At 38.5% G+C, this 17,896-nt stretch overlaps 1 protein-coding gene across 1 annotated transcript; it reads left to right on the top strand.

Moving 5' to 3' along the window:
• The first annotated feature begins 779 nt into the window (after positions 1–779).
• Positions 780–17,089, top strand: rhag (Rh associated glycoprotein). Its single transcript, XM_066676404.1, has 10 exons — positions 780–1,265; positions 9,707–9,890; positions 10,548–10,698; positions 10,961–11,108; positions 11,299–11,465; positions 11,871–12,008; positions 12,297–12,418; positions 12,972–13,045; positions 13,401–13,474; positions 13,900–17,089. The coding sequence occupies exons 1-10, from the start codon at positions 1,085–1,087 to the stop codon at positions 13,972–13,974; spliced, it is 1,314 nt and encodes a 437-aa protein (XP_066532501.1). The 5' UTR covers positions 780–1,084; the 3' UTR covers positions 13,975–17,089.
• Positions 17,090–17,896: the final 807 nt, after the last annotated feature.

The following is a 17,896-nucleotide window of genomic DNA, read 5'->3' as shown; positions in this document are numbered from 1 at the left end:
TAAAATTTGCTGGTGCTGAGATTGAGATCAGTTTTATCTTCAGAAGAAAGTACATTTGCTCGACAGGAGGAACCTATTTAATCACGTCAGTTCTTACAGTAGCGTGTTCATCAAAGCAGTGAATAGGAGTGGGAGATTACTTCAGATGCACACGTATTACTGGTTTTACAGCAGAAAAACGTTTACTTCTGCTCAGTCAGACCATTTTAATAGTTCTCTGTTGGAGGGTTATATTCCGTATGAACAGCTTGATTACCCTAGAACACATTTCTGGAAACAGACAAGGCATTTTCAGGAGTAAATGAGGGCAAGTCAGGCTTGGGTATGCGAGGTGTCACATGTAGGAAAATGCAGTTTTTTTTAAATAAGACCCATTAAAACTCTAATTATCCCACAATATCCTGATAACAGCAGTTCAGTTAAAACTCTGGGAACATAGCTGGGAGAGTACTGCCAAATAGAATATAACAATGTGCTCACATGACACAGAACAAAAATAGCATCTTGTATTTCATCACTGTCCAAAGAAAATATCTCCAAAATTGTAACTTAGTGTCAAAGTAAAATGTTTTTGATTTTGGAACATTTCTCTTGGTCTCTAAATTCTCTAAATATTTCTACTGTTTTCAACATGGCTTCCCCCTTGTGCAGGACTCTCTCTATGGAGCATAAAATGGTTCTTTCAGAAACTACAAATCAATCTGTTTCTTTATCTTATGAAAGTTGCACTTTTATAAAAAAAAATTTAGATTATTTTAGAATAGAATTAGAAATAATTAATCACTTTCTAACATCTTATTACTGCAGCACCATCTCAGCCTTAAAGCTGTGTTCCGTCCCAATAAATGACAATTGCGGTGCATTTAAATGCAAAGTGTGAATAAGAGGGCAGTGGAAACTGGAGTCTACTCCCATGAATCGAGGGGCTGCAGGGGGAGTGTCCAGGGGTCTTTTCCTCTCTAAATTATCATTGGTCATCCTCAAACCTGAGGCCAACTTAAAGCCACACCTCAGTTTACTGTGCAGCTCACAGCAGGCAGAGGGCAGATAGTGAGGAAGAGTCTGACACACCAGAGTAAACAACATGCCAGCATACTCCACAAACATGAGGCTGAAGTTCCCCATCCTGGCCCTGGTTCTGGAGCTCATCACCATCATCCTGTATGCACTGTTTGTGAGTTATGATGACGGAAAGTCTTCAGGACACCATGGAAAAGACAACAGCAGTGCAGAACATAGTGAGAATCCTGTGGCCCTGTATCCCAGTAAGTACACACACTTTTACAATCCTGAATTATCTGCATTGTCTTCAGTGTATTGTCACTCTCTAAACAAACCCTTATATCTTCATTCGTTATATTTTCCTTTTCTAAATTAACAGCTGCTCTTTACAGTCTTTCCTGCATTTCAAGTTAAGTTCTTGCTTCTTATATAAAATAGCTGGAAATACTACGCTCTGTGAAATATGCGATACATACACATGTGCCAAAGGTCACTAGGAATAATGCTATGGAATGGAGGTCATGGGCTGGAGTGGTATTTTTTAACTAATCATCAAACATCGGTATCTGACTTCACTGATGTTTTTGTGGCTGAATTCCAATTCTCATTGACAATGGTGCAAATTTTGCTGAATTTATTATAAGTTGCTGCAGCAAAACAACAAAAATCAGCAAATAAACAATGTCACATTGTTTCCTCTGTACTTATGTAAAAATTTCCATTGCTTTTATCTAAGAATACCTTGATTTACAGTGAGTTCTGCAAACAATATAAAACGGTGCACTCAACATCGAGTCATTATATATTATTGAACAATGTATAAAGATATTAAAGGGTTAAAATGCAGTCTTATAAAGAGTTTTAACTCTGAACTAAATTCACTTTCAAAGCTGAAAATAGGATATTTGTACAATTTTATATTAATGATCAGAAAGAAATAAAGTTACAGTTAAAACCAAATGTATGAACTTCATGCAACTTAACTGCAATATAACAGGGTGGTATCTCCTTTTATAGCAACATACAAAATACCGTTATTTAATACCACAATTATACAGTAAATATTAAATTAACTGTTCAATAATTAGATAAGTACGATCAAATATAACTTTGAATGTGAAATTTTGAACATACCTCGTCATTGTATTAATATTCGTTTTGGTTTTCTAAGTGGAAATAAGTAAAAATCCTGCACAAGAAACACACTTAAATATGGCATTTTTCAGCCCAATTATGTGCACAGCTTGTCTACTGAGTTAAAGCCACCCCAGTGCTGTAAACTGTCCTTATCTCTGTACATTCACTCACAGAAAGTTTCTAACAGTCTGTGAGTCTCATGTCCTTCAAAATGAACTGAGAGAGTTGTTTGTGTTTCATCTTGTCAAAAAAGTGAAGGGTGGGGGGTGAAGAGAGAGAACACGAGTGAGGAACAGGAAGACAGTGAGGAAGAATAAACTAAGAATTAGTATGAAAAAAGAATATCAAGAATGTGAACGGTGTGTGAGAGAGAGATGTCGCCAAACTGTGGCTCACTGAGTTTTATACCCAGTTGTAGTTGTTACAGTTATTTGTTTTATCTACATCTTGCACTAATGGCTGTTCGTCTGGAACGCAGCCCATTTGAGGGCGGGGATGTGTGAGCTCGAGAGATTACCATTTCTCATAAAACAACAAGGACAAGTCTTTCTTAATCAAGAACAAGCTAATTTTTGTGTGATTTTGTAAGAAAGTGAGTGTTGACACATTTATTCAATTAAAGTAGCCCAGATCCTGTTTTTCTTGGATATTTAAGAGTTATACCACAGTTATATGAGACTTAACTTGGATATCACTGTGTGGTGTGTGCTGACTTTGTCCTTTTTCTATAATTGACTCATTTTACACTGCAACAATTCACATTGTTTCTATTATCAAACATCACACTTTATTTAATGTCCAGTCAAATTGGTCCCAAGCACACATTATTAATTTATATCACACTCTAAAGTTTAGCCTCAGTAGTTTATCGTTGTTTTCTCCTGGTCCTTGAAATCCCAAACGTTTTCAGTGAGGTTGAGCTCTGGGCTGTGGTGAGGACAGTTCATCAGCAGCTTGTTTGTTTGATTTGAAAATATTCCTCTTTTGTGTCTATTTCCTTTTCTCACTGTGAGCTTCTTGAATGCTCCACGTCCTTTCAGACCCATAGTGGTAAGCTGTGTTCTCCCAGTGGAAGGATGGACACAAAAAGCTGTGAATAAGAATCTGAAGCGAGAGCGGAAGCTTGCTTTTCTCCCTCTTTATTCCCTTTCCATATTCAAACAAGAATGGATCACTTGTGGCAGCTGGCTGTTTTGAGGGGAAATTAAATAAAAGAGGTGTGTCTTAAACTTAAACTGATCTTTGAATGAACCCGATGACCTCCGCACATAAACAATTTCCTAAAAAGGGAAAACGATGACCAGAATAAATGAAAAAAATGCAGAGTTTGGGAGGGGTTCCCAGATGTTGGTGGGAAAATGGTATAGGGGTCTTTCTTTCTGCATCAGGGTCTTGTGAGGCCTTCCAGACTTTCATCATTAAAGCTTCAAAGACGTAAAAAAGGTGGAGGAATGTAGTTTTGAAGAAACGCACAAGGATAAGCTTTGTCATCAAGCGCCAAATTAGTGCTGATAGAAAGCAATTGAGTCACTCTGTAGATTCAAGGAAAAAAAAAAAGCTTCCTCCATTTGGCAACAAATGAAGCCTTTGAGATGTTATCACGAGTTTGGTTACACATGAACGGGAGCACAAAAAAATAATAAAAACAGTTCAAAGAGGGTCTGTTTGTTTGTGATATGTGTAAGTAGAATGTAGGGATAAGTGAGGGGGAAATTAAAGGACTGAAAGCACACCTTACAAAAAATCTGATTTATTTTATGGGTTATTAACCTAAAAACAGCACTGGAGTCCACTCATCCAGCACGTTTATAACACATGCCGGCTTTTTTCCTGGCCTTTAACTTTCTTTCTCTATAAAGCCACACAAATTATGAAACATCAGCTCAATGGATCAATGCAAAGGTCAAAGGAAAATAAAGGTCAAGCAAACTGTAGCTGATAACCTCTGACCTGCAACTTAGAACATACATTTACCATAGAAAGGTTGTGAAACTGCAGTGGACAGTGACCAACAGGCTCTTTTATCTTATTTTTTAGTGGAATAAAACCCATTTCTGTGTTCAAAGAAATCATAAATAACTACATAACACAGGAGAAAACCATGTTGGAAAAAAAATGACCAGTGAAAAGTTCAGCGAAAAGTTTTAAAGACGACAAACTTTCTTGATAATTAGTTTATTTGCCAGATTCCAGATTCCACAGCAGTTACATTATGCAAATGTTATATTTGACTTTAAATTACTTAAAGGAGACATACACCCTTGTCCAAAAGGAAACAATTCTGGTGTCTTATAATGTTTTGGTCAAAATACCACAAGGATCAAACATCACAGCAACATTCTCCCGCTGTATAAACAGCCGTATTCAGATTGGCCAGTTTCTTTAAAAGAGAATGAGCCACAGCTCAGTTCAGTGTGAGAGCCCGGAATTGAGGAGCGAGAAGCTCTGGATCTTAGTTGTTTTCATCTCTGATCTCTTTCTTCTCAGCTCACATTTTCTCCATATTTTGTCAGTGCTCTTATTTCACCACACTCTTACGCTTTGTGCTCTCACAATCGCTGGCCCACTGCTGCCACTAGAGAGACTTAGATCAGGAGGCAGGGCAGTTTTGAACCAGCTGTATGCTGCTTAAGTAAACTAGATTACACTAGGGGGAGCCCCAGGAGCAAAAACCTAAGCTGAAGCTTGTTTTTGTAATTTTCTGTTCCACTTTTGTTCCATTTAATGTGGAAAGTAATATTTAAACAGCAAACAAACATTAGCTTTAAGTTAGTTGTGTTTAATTTCAATTTAAAAAGTGTTAAAGAGTGTTTAGGTTGCGTAGTAATCTTCATAATAAATGAAGATTAATTTATTCTTACTAAAATAATAGATGTAATTAGAAGTAAAACTGTACCATAATTAAAACTGAGTAAATATCATTATTTACCACAGCCTCCCACCCCCAGTCCCCATGGTGCCTTTTCCGCATTGTCCACCCAATGCCTCGGGCTGAGCAGTCAATAATGTGTGGAAGATTGTTCGGGGCAGTGCTGCTCTAAAATGATATTTCTCCGTGCCTGACTTGGATTTATGATAAGAATGGAATTTCAACATTTTTAATCTTGGTGCACTTGTTTTGAAGCCATGTTTTTTCCTGTTTAGTCTGAACCTCTATCTCAACATAATTGTTCCTGAGCAGTTAGTGAAGAGATGCTTTCTTCAGACGAGAGCCATGAAAGGGTACAATAAACCTGTAGGATGTATATAAGGTGCACTTGTGATGTTGGAGCATTTCTGTGAGGACTGCATTCAGCAACGAGAAAATTAGTGAAATCACGTACTGAATTTGGATGAACCCCTCCAGGCCACACTTAGCATTGTAACCAAATCCACTAAAAATAAGCAGTGTCTATCATGGAGCTGATAATGATCAGGACTGATTGCCAATTGCTTTTTGCAGACCCTGTTTTCATTTGGCCGGAAATTTTAGAGAAACAGTGGATTTCCACTCAGTCCTCGCTGTAGGGACCTCAAAATAACACCGATACAATTGCGGTGAGCAGCCCGAAGTTAACTGATTTACCAGATGCAGGGTTTGAAACTATAAATCTGATTATTTTCAGTACTCACTTCCTCAAGTAGAGAGACCCACCGTGCTCCATTATTAAGATGAAGGGGTTGGGGCCTTCTGAGGAAGCCCTCTACCTCAACACGCACACACACCACACCTCACACACCTCCCTAGTATTGTTTAAAATGTCCGGCCAAGTGGAAACAGGGTCTTCAAAGAGCACTTGGCAATCAGTCCTGATCATTATCAGCTCCATGATGGGGTTTATGTCCTGTGATCCAAGCAAGAAGCTTAGAGCAGGGTTTTGTCCACACCACAAGAGAGTAGAGAAGAGATGTTTTCTCTCTCTCTCTCTCTCTCTCTGTCTTCTTTCTCTCTCTCTCTCTCTCTCTCTCTACCTTTCGCTCTCTCTCTCTCTTCCTCCCTCTCTCTCTCTCTCTCTCTCCCTCCCTCTCTTTCTCTCTCTCTCTCTCTCCCTCTCTCCCTCCCTCTCTCTTTCTCTCTCTCTCTCCCTCCCTCTCTCTTTCTCTCTCTCCCTCCCTCTCTCTCTCTCCCTCTCTCTCTCCCTCTCTCTCTCTCCCCCTCCCTCTCTCTCTCTCTGTCTCTCTCTCCCTCTCCCTCTCCCTCTCTCTCTCTCTCTGTCTCTCTCTCCCTCTCTCTCTCTGTCTCCCTCTCCCTCTCTCTCTCTCTCTGTCTCTCTCTCCCTCTCCCTCTCTCTCTCTCTCTCTCTCTCTCTCTCTCTCTCTCTCTCCCTCCCTCTCTCTCTCTCTCTCTCCCTCCCTCTCTCTCTCTCTGTCTCCCTCTCCCTCTCCCTCTCCCTCTCTCTCTCTCTCTCTCTCTCTCTCTCTCTTAAAACCCTGTAGTAAATCTCACTTACATTTTAAAAAAGATAGAGAACCTGATATTCTTAACAACTGCACGAGACCTGGTGTGGCACCAAATCTGTCCTCATCAGATAAACAACACGTAAATCTATTCTTATTGAGAGAGAGGAGAAAAATCAAGCTCCACTCTCACTTCAGATCTGAAAACCTCCACAGCTGTCTGTGTCCACCGTCCCAGTCTAAGAACAACTCCTCAACACTATGGATCTGAACGGATGTTGTACTTTCAAGTTGTTCTTACTCAAAAAAGCGAAAACAATATAGAGTTTAGAAATCAAACAAAGAAACTAATGGTGTTGTTTAAACCATGGGCTATCACCCCAGAGCCCAGACTCCAACATTACCGAATGGGTTTAGTATTGTCTTCGATCACAAAACATCAAAACCGGAACCAACTGTTCAAAATGAGAGTCGTGGTCATTTGGCACAGCCCACATCCTGTGTGGAAAGTCAAGGTGTATTTAAAAGTTATTCAGTATGTCAGTTCAATTCAGGTAAAGTATCTACAGTGGAGTATGTGTATAACAACCAGCACATAACACACATCTCAGACCAAGTCTTTTTGGAAGTTGTTCACTCTTCAAAATCGTGCTTTAGCTGTGGTCTTCCTTAGAACCATGAACACTCAAAGAATCAAAGTCTTGTTAAATAGTCCTCCTCTAGGATGGAAACTAGCTGTAAGGTGTTTTCTAAAGAACCTTTTCAAAAACAGGAACCAAAAAGGGTCAAACTAGTGTTATATTTCAAAGAAGCATTTTTCAGTTCTATTTATAGTACTTTTTTATTATCAAAAGATCAAAGTCTCCATTGAAAAGTAAAAGGATCTACAGTCACATGTAAACACCACTGGTCAAATCATATCTACCACTCTAGGCAAGGCAAGTTTATTTATAGTGCACCTTTCGTACACAATGGCAATTCAAAGTGATTTACAGAGTGACACAGAAAAATTACAGTAGAATTAAAAAAGTAAAAGAAAATAAAGACAATTAGAAAGTATAAAATAGAATTAAAACAGAATATATAATAAAAAATAAAATAAAAATGTTTAAAAGCAGGCGGCACGGTGGTGCACAGTCACACAGCTCCAGGGACCTGGAGGTTGTGGGTTCGATTCCTGCTCCGGGTGACTGTCTGTGAGGAGTGTGGTGTGTTCTCCCTGTGTCTGCGTGGGTTTCCTCTGGGTGCTCCGGTTTCCTCCCACAGTCCAAAAACACCCGTTGGTAGGTTGATTGGCAACTCAAAAGTTTCCGTAGGTGTGAGTGATTGTGTCTGTGTTGCCCTGTGAAGGACTGGCGCCCCCTCCAGGGTGTATTCCCGCCTTGCGCCCAATGATTCCAGGTAGGCTCTGGACCCACCACGACCCTGAACTGGATAAGCACTTACAGATAATGGATGGATGGATGTTTAAAAGTTATTCAGTAAAATTTAAAACAATAAAAACAGAGTAATAAAAACGACACAAATAAAATAGAAGTAAAATACACCTACATTATAAATTCAATCTAAGTGCAGCGCTACTCAAATGCACAGGAGAACAGGAAGGTCTTTAGTCTAGATTTGAAGGTAGTAATATTTGGAGTAAATCTGATGTCTTTTGGGAGTCTGTTCCAGTTGCAGGCAGCACAGTGACTGAAAGCTGCCTCCCCCTGTGTGGTTCTGACCCGGGGCACCACTAGCTGACCAGTCCCGAGTGATCTGAGGGCCCTACTGGGTTCATACACTTCTAGCAGATCTGAAATACATTTTGGTCCGAGGCAGTTTATTGATTTATAAACTCTACAGTCATATGTGGAAACACTGGTCAAATTAAATTTTGCCAAATTCTCTGTGTAATAAGAAGTGTTCATTAAAGCAGTTTTTTGTTCACATTTTGAAGCTCATTTTTTATTTATTTTGTGAGTATATGTAATATATTAGGAATATAAACGGTAGCAACACATTTCAACATTTTTATTGTATTTGTTCATTTCTACCTGGTAAATCAGGAACAAAATGAAAACATTTGACCAGAGTACCCAAGGATTGTATAGAACCTATATGTATCTATATGTTCTTCTGTTCTGATACCGTCTACTGCACGCAGAGCCACTTTAAATAGGTGTCTGAATTGTGTCTAATATAGTAAGGCCAAAGGTCATGAACTTTGAATAACCATGACTAAGTTGCTCTTTTCAGCTTTATTAGAGTCATGTGAAGTAATGCATGGTCTAGCCCCTACCTACTACATCCTTACATTGATTCACACAGTTAGGTTTATGGCTCAGGTTTCTAGCAGATCCCCAAACCGGGCTTCCATCCTGGGTAGGCAGGTCCTCCAGCACTATGGTGTTCCTAAACTCTGGATAATCCGTTTCCACATATCGGCACATGCTAATTCTTATTTCAAAACAAAGTTTAAAACATGCATTTTCACCATGTAATATTCATATTTCTATAAATCATAGCTGTTAATAATGTTATCCATCCATCCATTATCTGTAACCGCTTATCCAATTTAGGGTCGCGGGTGGTCCAGAGCCTACCTGGAATCATCGGGCGCAAGGCGGGAATACACCCTGGAGGGGGCGCCAGTCCTTCATAGGGCAACACAGACAAACACACATTCACTCACACCTACGGACACTTTCGAGTCGCCAATCCACCTGCAACGTGTGTTTTTGGACCGTGGGAGGAAACCAGAGCACCTGGAGGAAACCCACACGGACACGGGGAGAACACACCAACTCCTCACAGACAGTCACCCGGAGCTGGAATCGAACCCACAACCTCCAGGCCCCTGGAGCTGTGTGACTGCCACACCTACCTGCTGCGCCACCGTGCCGCCCTAATATTATTATTATTATTATTATTATTATTATTATTATTATTATTATATGATTTGCTGTAGTAGGGTTTTTTTCCTCTTATATGGTTTGAAGGCACTGTTAAACAGACTTTAGCTCTGAAAATATGATTTATATAAAAAATGCATTAGCTATTACTTTTATTAACTATCATTCACAAACTAACTGAGAAGCTTTGATCTCTAATTTGAACAAAGGAGACCATTTAAACCCTAAACTCACCTGTAGCGTGAATCTTAGAGCCCTCTGATCTGCTGTGTGTGTGTGTGTGTGTGTTTTTTCAGTGTTTCAGGATGTCCATGTGATGATCTTCATTGGCTTTGGTTTCCTCATGACTTTCCTGAAGCGATATGGATTCAGCAGTGTGGGCGTCAACCTGCTGCTTGCAGCCTTTGGCCTCCAGTGGGGTTTACTCCTGCAGAACGTCTGGCACTTAGAAGATGGGAAGATTAAGGTCTCCATTGAAAAGTAATTGGATCTCCAGCATATACATTTTTGCCATATCTACCAATCTACAGTCATATGTAAACATGTAAACACCACTGGTCAAATCATATCCACCAATCTACAGTCATATGTGTTTACGCTTAGAGCTGAGAATAGATATCTTTCTGTTAAATATAAAAACTGGCGTTTGTACATTGTATAAGTTGTTATTTTCTAACCTATGTAGTGCAGTGCTTGGAGAAATTTTGAGACTCATTAACGGAAAACAGATCACTATGTTCAGTAAACAAACAGAAGTACTACTAAACACTAGTAAAAAAATCGATCTATCTATCTATCTATCTATCTTTATCCAATACCTACATATCCCACAATTTGTCATAACGTAAGGCTTTGCACTAAATGTTGAAACATTTCTATGATAATTTGATGGCATCCAGAGCAATAGTGATGTCAGGTACATATGTTGAATGATCAGCTCTGGATAACAAACATCACTCCAGCTCATCACTAACAGATCCACTGCACCACAAACCAGTGCTTGACGTTGAGCACTCAGTTGAGGGTCATGTTCAGCTGCTACAAAGCATTTCATTTCAAGATATTCCATGGAGATTTGACAAGATGTGTGTTTGCACAAATGACTGTCTCTGCGGCAATGTTCTCCTCTGTACACAGGATGATTAATGCGGATTTCAGCACAGCCACAGTGCTGATCTCGTTTGGAGCTGTGTTGGGGAAGACAAGTCCAGTGCAGCTGCTCATCATGACTCTGCTGGAGATCACCACCTTCTGCATGAACGAGCATGTCGCTGTCACAATGCTGGGGGTGTGCAGTGTGAACCATTCATTCATTTATTCATGTGAATAATTTACATCGTGGTGGGGCCGCTAGTAGTGTCGCTGCCACTGTGTTCTAGTGTGCCAGTGTTCTCCATGAGTCTGCATGTGTTTCCTCCACATGCTCTGATTTCAAAATGCATGAATTAGCTACAAGTCCATATTGACGCCTGTATCATTTTCATTAAATTGCAGTTGCATCATTATAGATCTTGACTGGCAGTAATATAGTACTGTTCTTCTGTACTCAGGCCTCTGATATTGGTGCTTCCATGACCATCCATGCATTCGGAGCCTATTTTGGACTTGCTGTGGCTCGTGTTCTATATCGCCCCGGACTCCAAAATGGCCATGAAAACAACGGCTCTGTCTACCACTCTGATCTGTTCGCAATGATCGGTACATCCACTTGTACATTACATCACACACTTACATAATCGCCATCACAGGGCAGTGTAGTAATTTCACTTCAAACCATCTTTAAACATGTCAAATGCTGCTGAGCCAATGTCTGCAGATGTGGTTGAGATTTAATTGTTCATCACTAAAATCAAGCTTCTGTTTGACCATGTTCTCCTTCTACCTGTAGGTACTGTTTACCTGTGGATGTTCTGGCCCAGTTTTAACTCAGCCATTGCTGATCCCGGGACTCCGCAGCTCACCGCCATCATCAACACTTACTTCTCTCTTGCTGCATGTGCCTTGGCAGCCTACGCCACGTCCAGCTTGGTGGAGAAGAAGGGTAAACTGGACATGGTGAGAGAAAACACACTAAACCTTGCTTTTTAAACTTTTGTACACAACTGTATATGGTGCATTGTAGAGACCAGTCTCGTTATTAATTATTATTTATTAAGAAAATATCTTGCTCTTATATAATATTGTACATATTACATTTGTATTGCAAGTCACATTCAAAACCACTGTAAAATATTGTTAGTTTGAGAGAAGAATGATTTAGTATAATTTGTTAATTTAAGTATTTTATATTAATATAAAGATGGGTAAATTCTGGAAGCTAGATTGAAGGTCACATGGCCTTTTGAGAGATAGTCTTTATAAATAAAATTAAAATGTAATTACAATTTTCACTCAAACTATGTTTTTTAGACATAATTTTAAAAATATTTTTATGTTTTTATTTTTTTGTGTGTGCTACAGGTGCACATCCAGAATGCCACTCTGGCTGGTGGAGTAGCAGTGGGGACCTGTGCGGATATGAGCATTGGTCCATTTGGAGCCATGACCATCGGAGTCACTGCTGGAATCATCTCCACTCTTGGCTTCAAATTCCTCTCGGTACACACACACACACACACACACTAGTGCACTAGGGGCTGTGAACACATCCCCGCACCTGGGGAGCAGATGTGGGTTCAGTGCCTTGCTCAAGGTCACCTCAGCTGTTTTTTGTTCGTTTTCCTTTGATTAAACTTTGATTAAACTGATTTAAAGGAACCAATATTTGGTTCAACTGATTTAATTTAATGAACCTTTTATCAGATTAGTTTTACCTTAACACAGTGTTGATAAACCAATTTCAGGATTGAAATGAGTGACCATTTTCTCTCCCTGTGTTGTCTGTAGCCCATCCTTGAGTCTAGTCTGGGGATTCAGGACACCTGCGGAGTTCATAATCTGCATGGCATGCCGGGAATTCTGGGAGGACTGGCTGGCATTTTGGCAGCGCTGCTGGGGAAGAAAGAAGAGTAAAATTTGACAACACATACACACATGAAAACCGATAATGACTTCAAATAGAAACACTCATAAATGATCATGAGCTAGATTCCCAGGCCCAGATCCTAAACAAACAAACAAACAAGAAATTCTATTGGTTGTTTAACAATGGCACTTCAGCTTAGTCCCAGATTAGGCTCAATGTGTGTCTGAACAATCTTAGGTTTAATACTTAAAAGTGTAAGTTTAAAGGTGTTAATTATATTTTGTGGAGAAATACAGACATGTTTTTATGGTGTTATTATCCAATACCATCCGTTATCTAACCTCCTTAATGTAATGCAATAAAACCCTCTAGGTATGTTCTGACCTCTAGTGTAAAGCTTTCTCAAAAGAGTAGAAGGTATTACCGGTTTTACTGAGGCACAGGGCTTATAAATACCTTTTGAGATCAAGGAGCCGTTGTCAACAAACTTGGTCAAATGGTGTATTTTTTCCCATAAGCCTCTATGGTAGTTCAACTGAATTAGGATATAATGTTCTATCTGATTTTTGTATCTGTTTATTTGATTGTTCTATTAGGGTGTACCCGGGTATGCAGGCAGCAGCTCTGGCCTCATCTATTGGTTTTGCTTTGGTTGGAGGAGCCATCACAGGTGAGTGGAAATAATTGCTCATGCACTTTCAAAATCTTCCCATCAAATCTATATGTTGAAACAACAATGGGGAAAAGACTGTGAATACTAATACATTTTGTTAATTTAAATGGCAATTTATTTAAAGGATAGTGTCTGTTTTATTAAAAACATCAGATTCTGACCACAGAGCCACCGTTGTCCAGATATTTCTGGCTGTGGTGGACCTCTTTCTGCACAGCCATGACTAACAGTAGTATGTGTGTAGTGTAAAATATATGTATGATGCATTAATGTGTAACCAATTTATATTGTAATTTTAAGCAGCTATTAATGGAGTACCTCTGAATAATCAGTTTTTATTGGGTTTCCTCAGGACTGATAATGAGGCTTCAAATCTGGGGGCAGCCGTCGGACCAGAACTGCTTTGATGACTCCATTTATTGGGAGGTAAGCTGAAGCAAATACAGAAAAAAAAATGTTCATATTATTTTTTATGTCATTTTTGGGTCACGCCATTGAATTATTTATGTTGCTTCAATAACATGAAAATTGATGGGACATATTTCAGTGGATATACTTTATGTACAACTTACATTTTTAGGAAAACGTTCTCTGTGCTGCCTTTGTAGAGAAGAGTGAATAGTAGTCAACCCTGCAGTTTCAGCGCTAGCTGCTAGCACTCTGAACACATGCTCTGAGTCTGAGCCTTTCACACACAAAACAAAAAGCAAAAAAAGACATGGCCTAGATGGTCTGTTCTAGCATACACAGTTGACTCCAACTGTGTTTAGTTATCATATCACTGTACAACACTGTACAGATTGGACCGAGTGAGTTAAGGTGTTAATCCCAGTTCTGTGTATGCTCTGCAGGTTCCAGAGGAAGACGAGGAGGCAGCAGAAAACCTGACTCATGCTGATCATTCAAAGAACAAAGCAGAGGCCTAAAGTCCTTTGCAAAATACTCTCACAGACACAAAAAATAATTCCATAACCAACTCAGGGTACTTAACTATCAGAACATCTATTCAGGAGCAGCTTCAACTCACCCCACTTCAGAGGCTCCTTATCCCAGTCCTGGTGACCCCACACGTCTCATCTAACACACCTCTCATAATAATGAAGAATGTCTTGTATCTGTGTGTAGAGCAGAAAACACAGAGATGTGCACAGCATGAGCTCAGCAGGACTGGAAATAGGAACCACTGCACTAATATAGATGCAGCCCAGCATTATTTCAATGCATACTTTAGTAAAAGCCATTTTTTCTTTGTCTACGTGATATATTTTGAGGATGCTTTTAGATGTGTTACAGCTGGAACCATTATAAAGTATTATAAAGTACACTTTTAAAACTAGCTTGTAGCTAGCTAAAACCGTTTAGCTATACACCAAACCAACTAGTTAAAACTAACCAATTAAATGTTACTTGTTAATTATTATGCAAATTATAGTAAAACCCAACCGAAACCATGCACTCTTTTACAGAGGCCTAAAGACGACACGACTATTTTGTTAAATGCTTATTTTAGATGGTGTTACGTGGGCTTTGTTTGTCATCACATGATTAATAAGTTGAAAACCATTAAAACTTGTAAATCTCCTTGGTCAACATGTTCATACCGGTAAAATATGCCAATAAGAGTCATATGACAGTCCAAAATATCTCTAAAAAAAAATGTGATGCTAAATTATCCACTACATTGTGGGTCCAGGCTGATGGTGCAAGGCAAAAACTGATATTTTGGCAACTGAAATCATCTCAAATAATTCAGAATCTCAGAATAAGTAAAATGGCGTATACTGACTAGATTTATGGTGACTTCATTTGTCAGGACAGATTAATCAGGCAGGCTGAGCTTTAAACAGCAATGTAATGCAATTCTTTGTGGACAACTCTATGCTGACAGTGGGTTATTATTTCTTGCTGAAGTTCTGAGCCATAGTCTGAGGATCAAGGTTAGTTTTGTCATTAACCATTTTCCTCAGTGATGTTTTGCAGTTTCCACTAAAGCTTTGCATTAAATTACAAAACCAAAGAATCAAATATAATAATCTTTTAAAAAAAAAAATAATTCCGTTAGAGTTTGTACGCAGAGTAAAACGACTAATAATTGTAAATGGCCACATAATCTAACATGTTGTGTATCATTAATAGCTAATATACAAAGCCCATTTCCAGAAAAGAGGGGACAATGGGTCAAATGAAGTAGAGACATGAATCTGTGATTTGTTCATTCTCTTGAAGATTTATTTAATTGACAAAAGTACAGACATATTTCCTAATTAGGTCCTAATTGTGTTTTGTAAACATTAACACTTTAGAATCTAATGCCTTTACAAAAAATTATCATGTCACACTGTTTTCAAGCATCACAACATAAGCAGGTTAAAATAAAATATATAAAGGTTACGAGGAGAAACACTTTGTTCAGCTTCATCACCAGTTTTTGCTCAACTTTGATTTTGATTCCATGATGGACAAAGTCACATGGGTTCTGGAGTATTTTGGAAAATCACCCACAATCTGCCACTGTATCATTCTGCATGAGTTACAACAGTGTGGCTTTATAGTCACAGAGTGCATGTGTTTGACCTTCCTACAGTCCAGATCTGTCTCCTGCTGAACACACGTGGTGAATCATGAAGAGAACGTATCAGACAACTGTGATCACAGATGATCAGAATGAGTAAATATTCCAAAAAAAGAATTGCAAGAATTAGCATCTACAATCCCAAAACAATTAAAAAGTAGTGTTGGAGTGTGTTTCAAGAATCAAAATTCTAAATTTGTTTACATTTAACAAATAGAATTAAGTTTCTCACTGAAAACAGTGAACAACTTTTCTTTGTCTTTTAAAATTTCAAATGAATTTATTTTTTATTGCATTTTTAGACAGTGTCCCGTTTTTGGAAATGGGCTTTGTATTTTGAGACCATCTCCCTATTTTTTACATATTTCTGTCCAAGAACGAGACTCCTTAAGTCCACCTACATGTTTTGATCTTCCCTATTCTTTATTTACGTAAGCTCTTTAATGTATAGTTAAAGCAAATGTTTGGCAGAAAATCAAGTCTTCCCCCTTGCTTCGTCAAATGTAGTTGATAGTCTAAATATGAGCCATGTTTGGTGTCTGAAATCTGCTTCTTTGGTTTTCTGCTAGCGCAGCAGTAGCACAGAGCTTATTCACTGAGCATGGTGCTAATCAATAAGCACATACTCGCCTCAAACCTTAAAACTACGTAAGTGTAAGAAACTCCAGAGTCTGAGGAAAGTGTCTAATATTTAGATATGCAGTTAGCGCAATGCTAACTGAAAAAGATAGAGACTAGCTTGTGCAGAGAAATATTAAAGGAGGCTGTCCAGTGGTTGAAAAATAAATGAGACAGTTCATGGAGTCTGTTAAAGGGTAAACCCTCGGCCACTGTGGAGAGATATGGACAGAAGCGAGCAAAGGCTGAAAAGAAAAATACTAGTTTAAATAATGTCAGCCAAACTCTACTAAAGACTCAAATCTCAACTCAGACCCCTATGAATCAAGTAAAAAAACTTCTTCTTCTTCTTCTTAGATAAATTAGCCTTAAACTAAGAAACTAATATCAGACACCAAACACTGGCTGATCGACTGAAGACGTGGAAGGGGGAAAACAACGTTTTTTGGGTTTTTTTTGGCCAAAATATTGCTGTAAAATATGTGGACGCAGTCAGTCCCTCTGTTTCTTGCTGCTTTTCTAAGGTCTGTGAGAAGAGATTTAAAAGAGACTGAATTAAAATCAAATGAACAGCCCAGATCAGTGAGCAAGTGCAAAATAACTGACTTAATATGAAATATTTTGTATTAGAATGTATGTATGTTTGTTACATGTTTGTGTTTTATATCACATACTTAAGCCACCAGCGTAGTTTGAAAAATATAGACTGCTTAGCAGAACTACAGGTATTAGAAGAAAAATATATATAAAAATGTATTGAATATATACTGTCATGAATAAATATGTTTTTATACAATATCTTCTTTTCCGAATAACTGAAAGAATGTGTTTGTTGATTTTATGGCGGATATTCATAGAGGCAGTTCTGCTGGCTTTGTATTTATGTAATGAGATGAATACACTGATTGATTGTAATTGCAGAAAAACATACATATTCGGTTTTGTTTACATCTAATATCTACAACACAAATACAGCATTTTACCTATTCATCCACAACCACCAGTTAACCTATATGAAGTCTGAACAGTTATGTCTCAGTAAGTTCCTGTAGAACAGAGAATCTCACATCAAAACACCTTTATTTACATATTTACCTTTTAATTAGATTACAGAAAATTCAAGACTCTTCCTATTATAATCAAATGTGGAACCTTGTTAACATGTGAGTGTGGGGTTATTCTTATTCAAGACAACGTATTATGATTTAACCTAAAAGTCAGCGCCATGGCGGACCATTTCCTACAGTTACACATTCTAAGGCAATTCATCATAATGCTTGTATTCTCCAATGTCAGCTGTAACTTTATTTTGAACCACCAGGCGCCACTACGTAGCTTTAGGGTGCATAATATTTAATAGTTATTTCACTCTCATCGATTAAACCCCAAAGAACTTATCTCTGTTCATCAAAATTATCTATTTACAGTGTTTCAAGAAAAAGGTCCATAAAGGCCTACACAGCCTTTATATATCACCACATCAAATTGTTTACAAGATTAAACACATGATTTACACTGAAGTGGGTTTTAACACATTTATATTTCACATAGGTCAATATTTTTCAAAGGTTATGAAGGTTGCGAAACCAAACCCCAAAAAATAATCAAAACAGTAGCTAGAAATGGTTGCCATTGTGGGCGTGGTCAGTACAGCTTTG

This window comes from Hoplias malabaricus, chromosome 7 (assembly GCF_029633855.1).
Source record: "Hoplias malabaricus isolate fHopMal1 chromosome 7, fHopMal1.hap1, whole genome shotgun sequence".
NCBI classification, from domain to species: Eukaryota; Metazoa; Chordata; class Actinopteri; order Characiformes; family Erythrinidae; genus Hoplias; species Hoplias malabaricus.
The sequence above is the reverse complement of the archived record's forward strand: the minus strand, read 5'-3'. Positions and strand labels throughout refer to the sequence as shown.

Bases quoted from the DNA above. Each gene is read 5' to 3' on its own strand.
- rhag (XM_066676404.1), top strand. From the start codon at position 1,085: ATGCCAGCATACTCCACAAACATGAGGCTGAAGTTCCCCATCCTGGCC. The intron at 10,699-10,960 runs GTGTGCAGTGTG...TTCTGTACTCAG, and splicing joins TCGCTGTCACAATGCTGGGG to GCCTCTGATATTGGTGCTTC. The intron at 13,475-13,899 runs GTAAGCTGAAGC...TATGCTCTGCAG, and splicing joins ATGACTCCATTTATTGGGAG to GTTCCAGAGGAAGACGAGGA.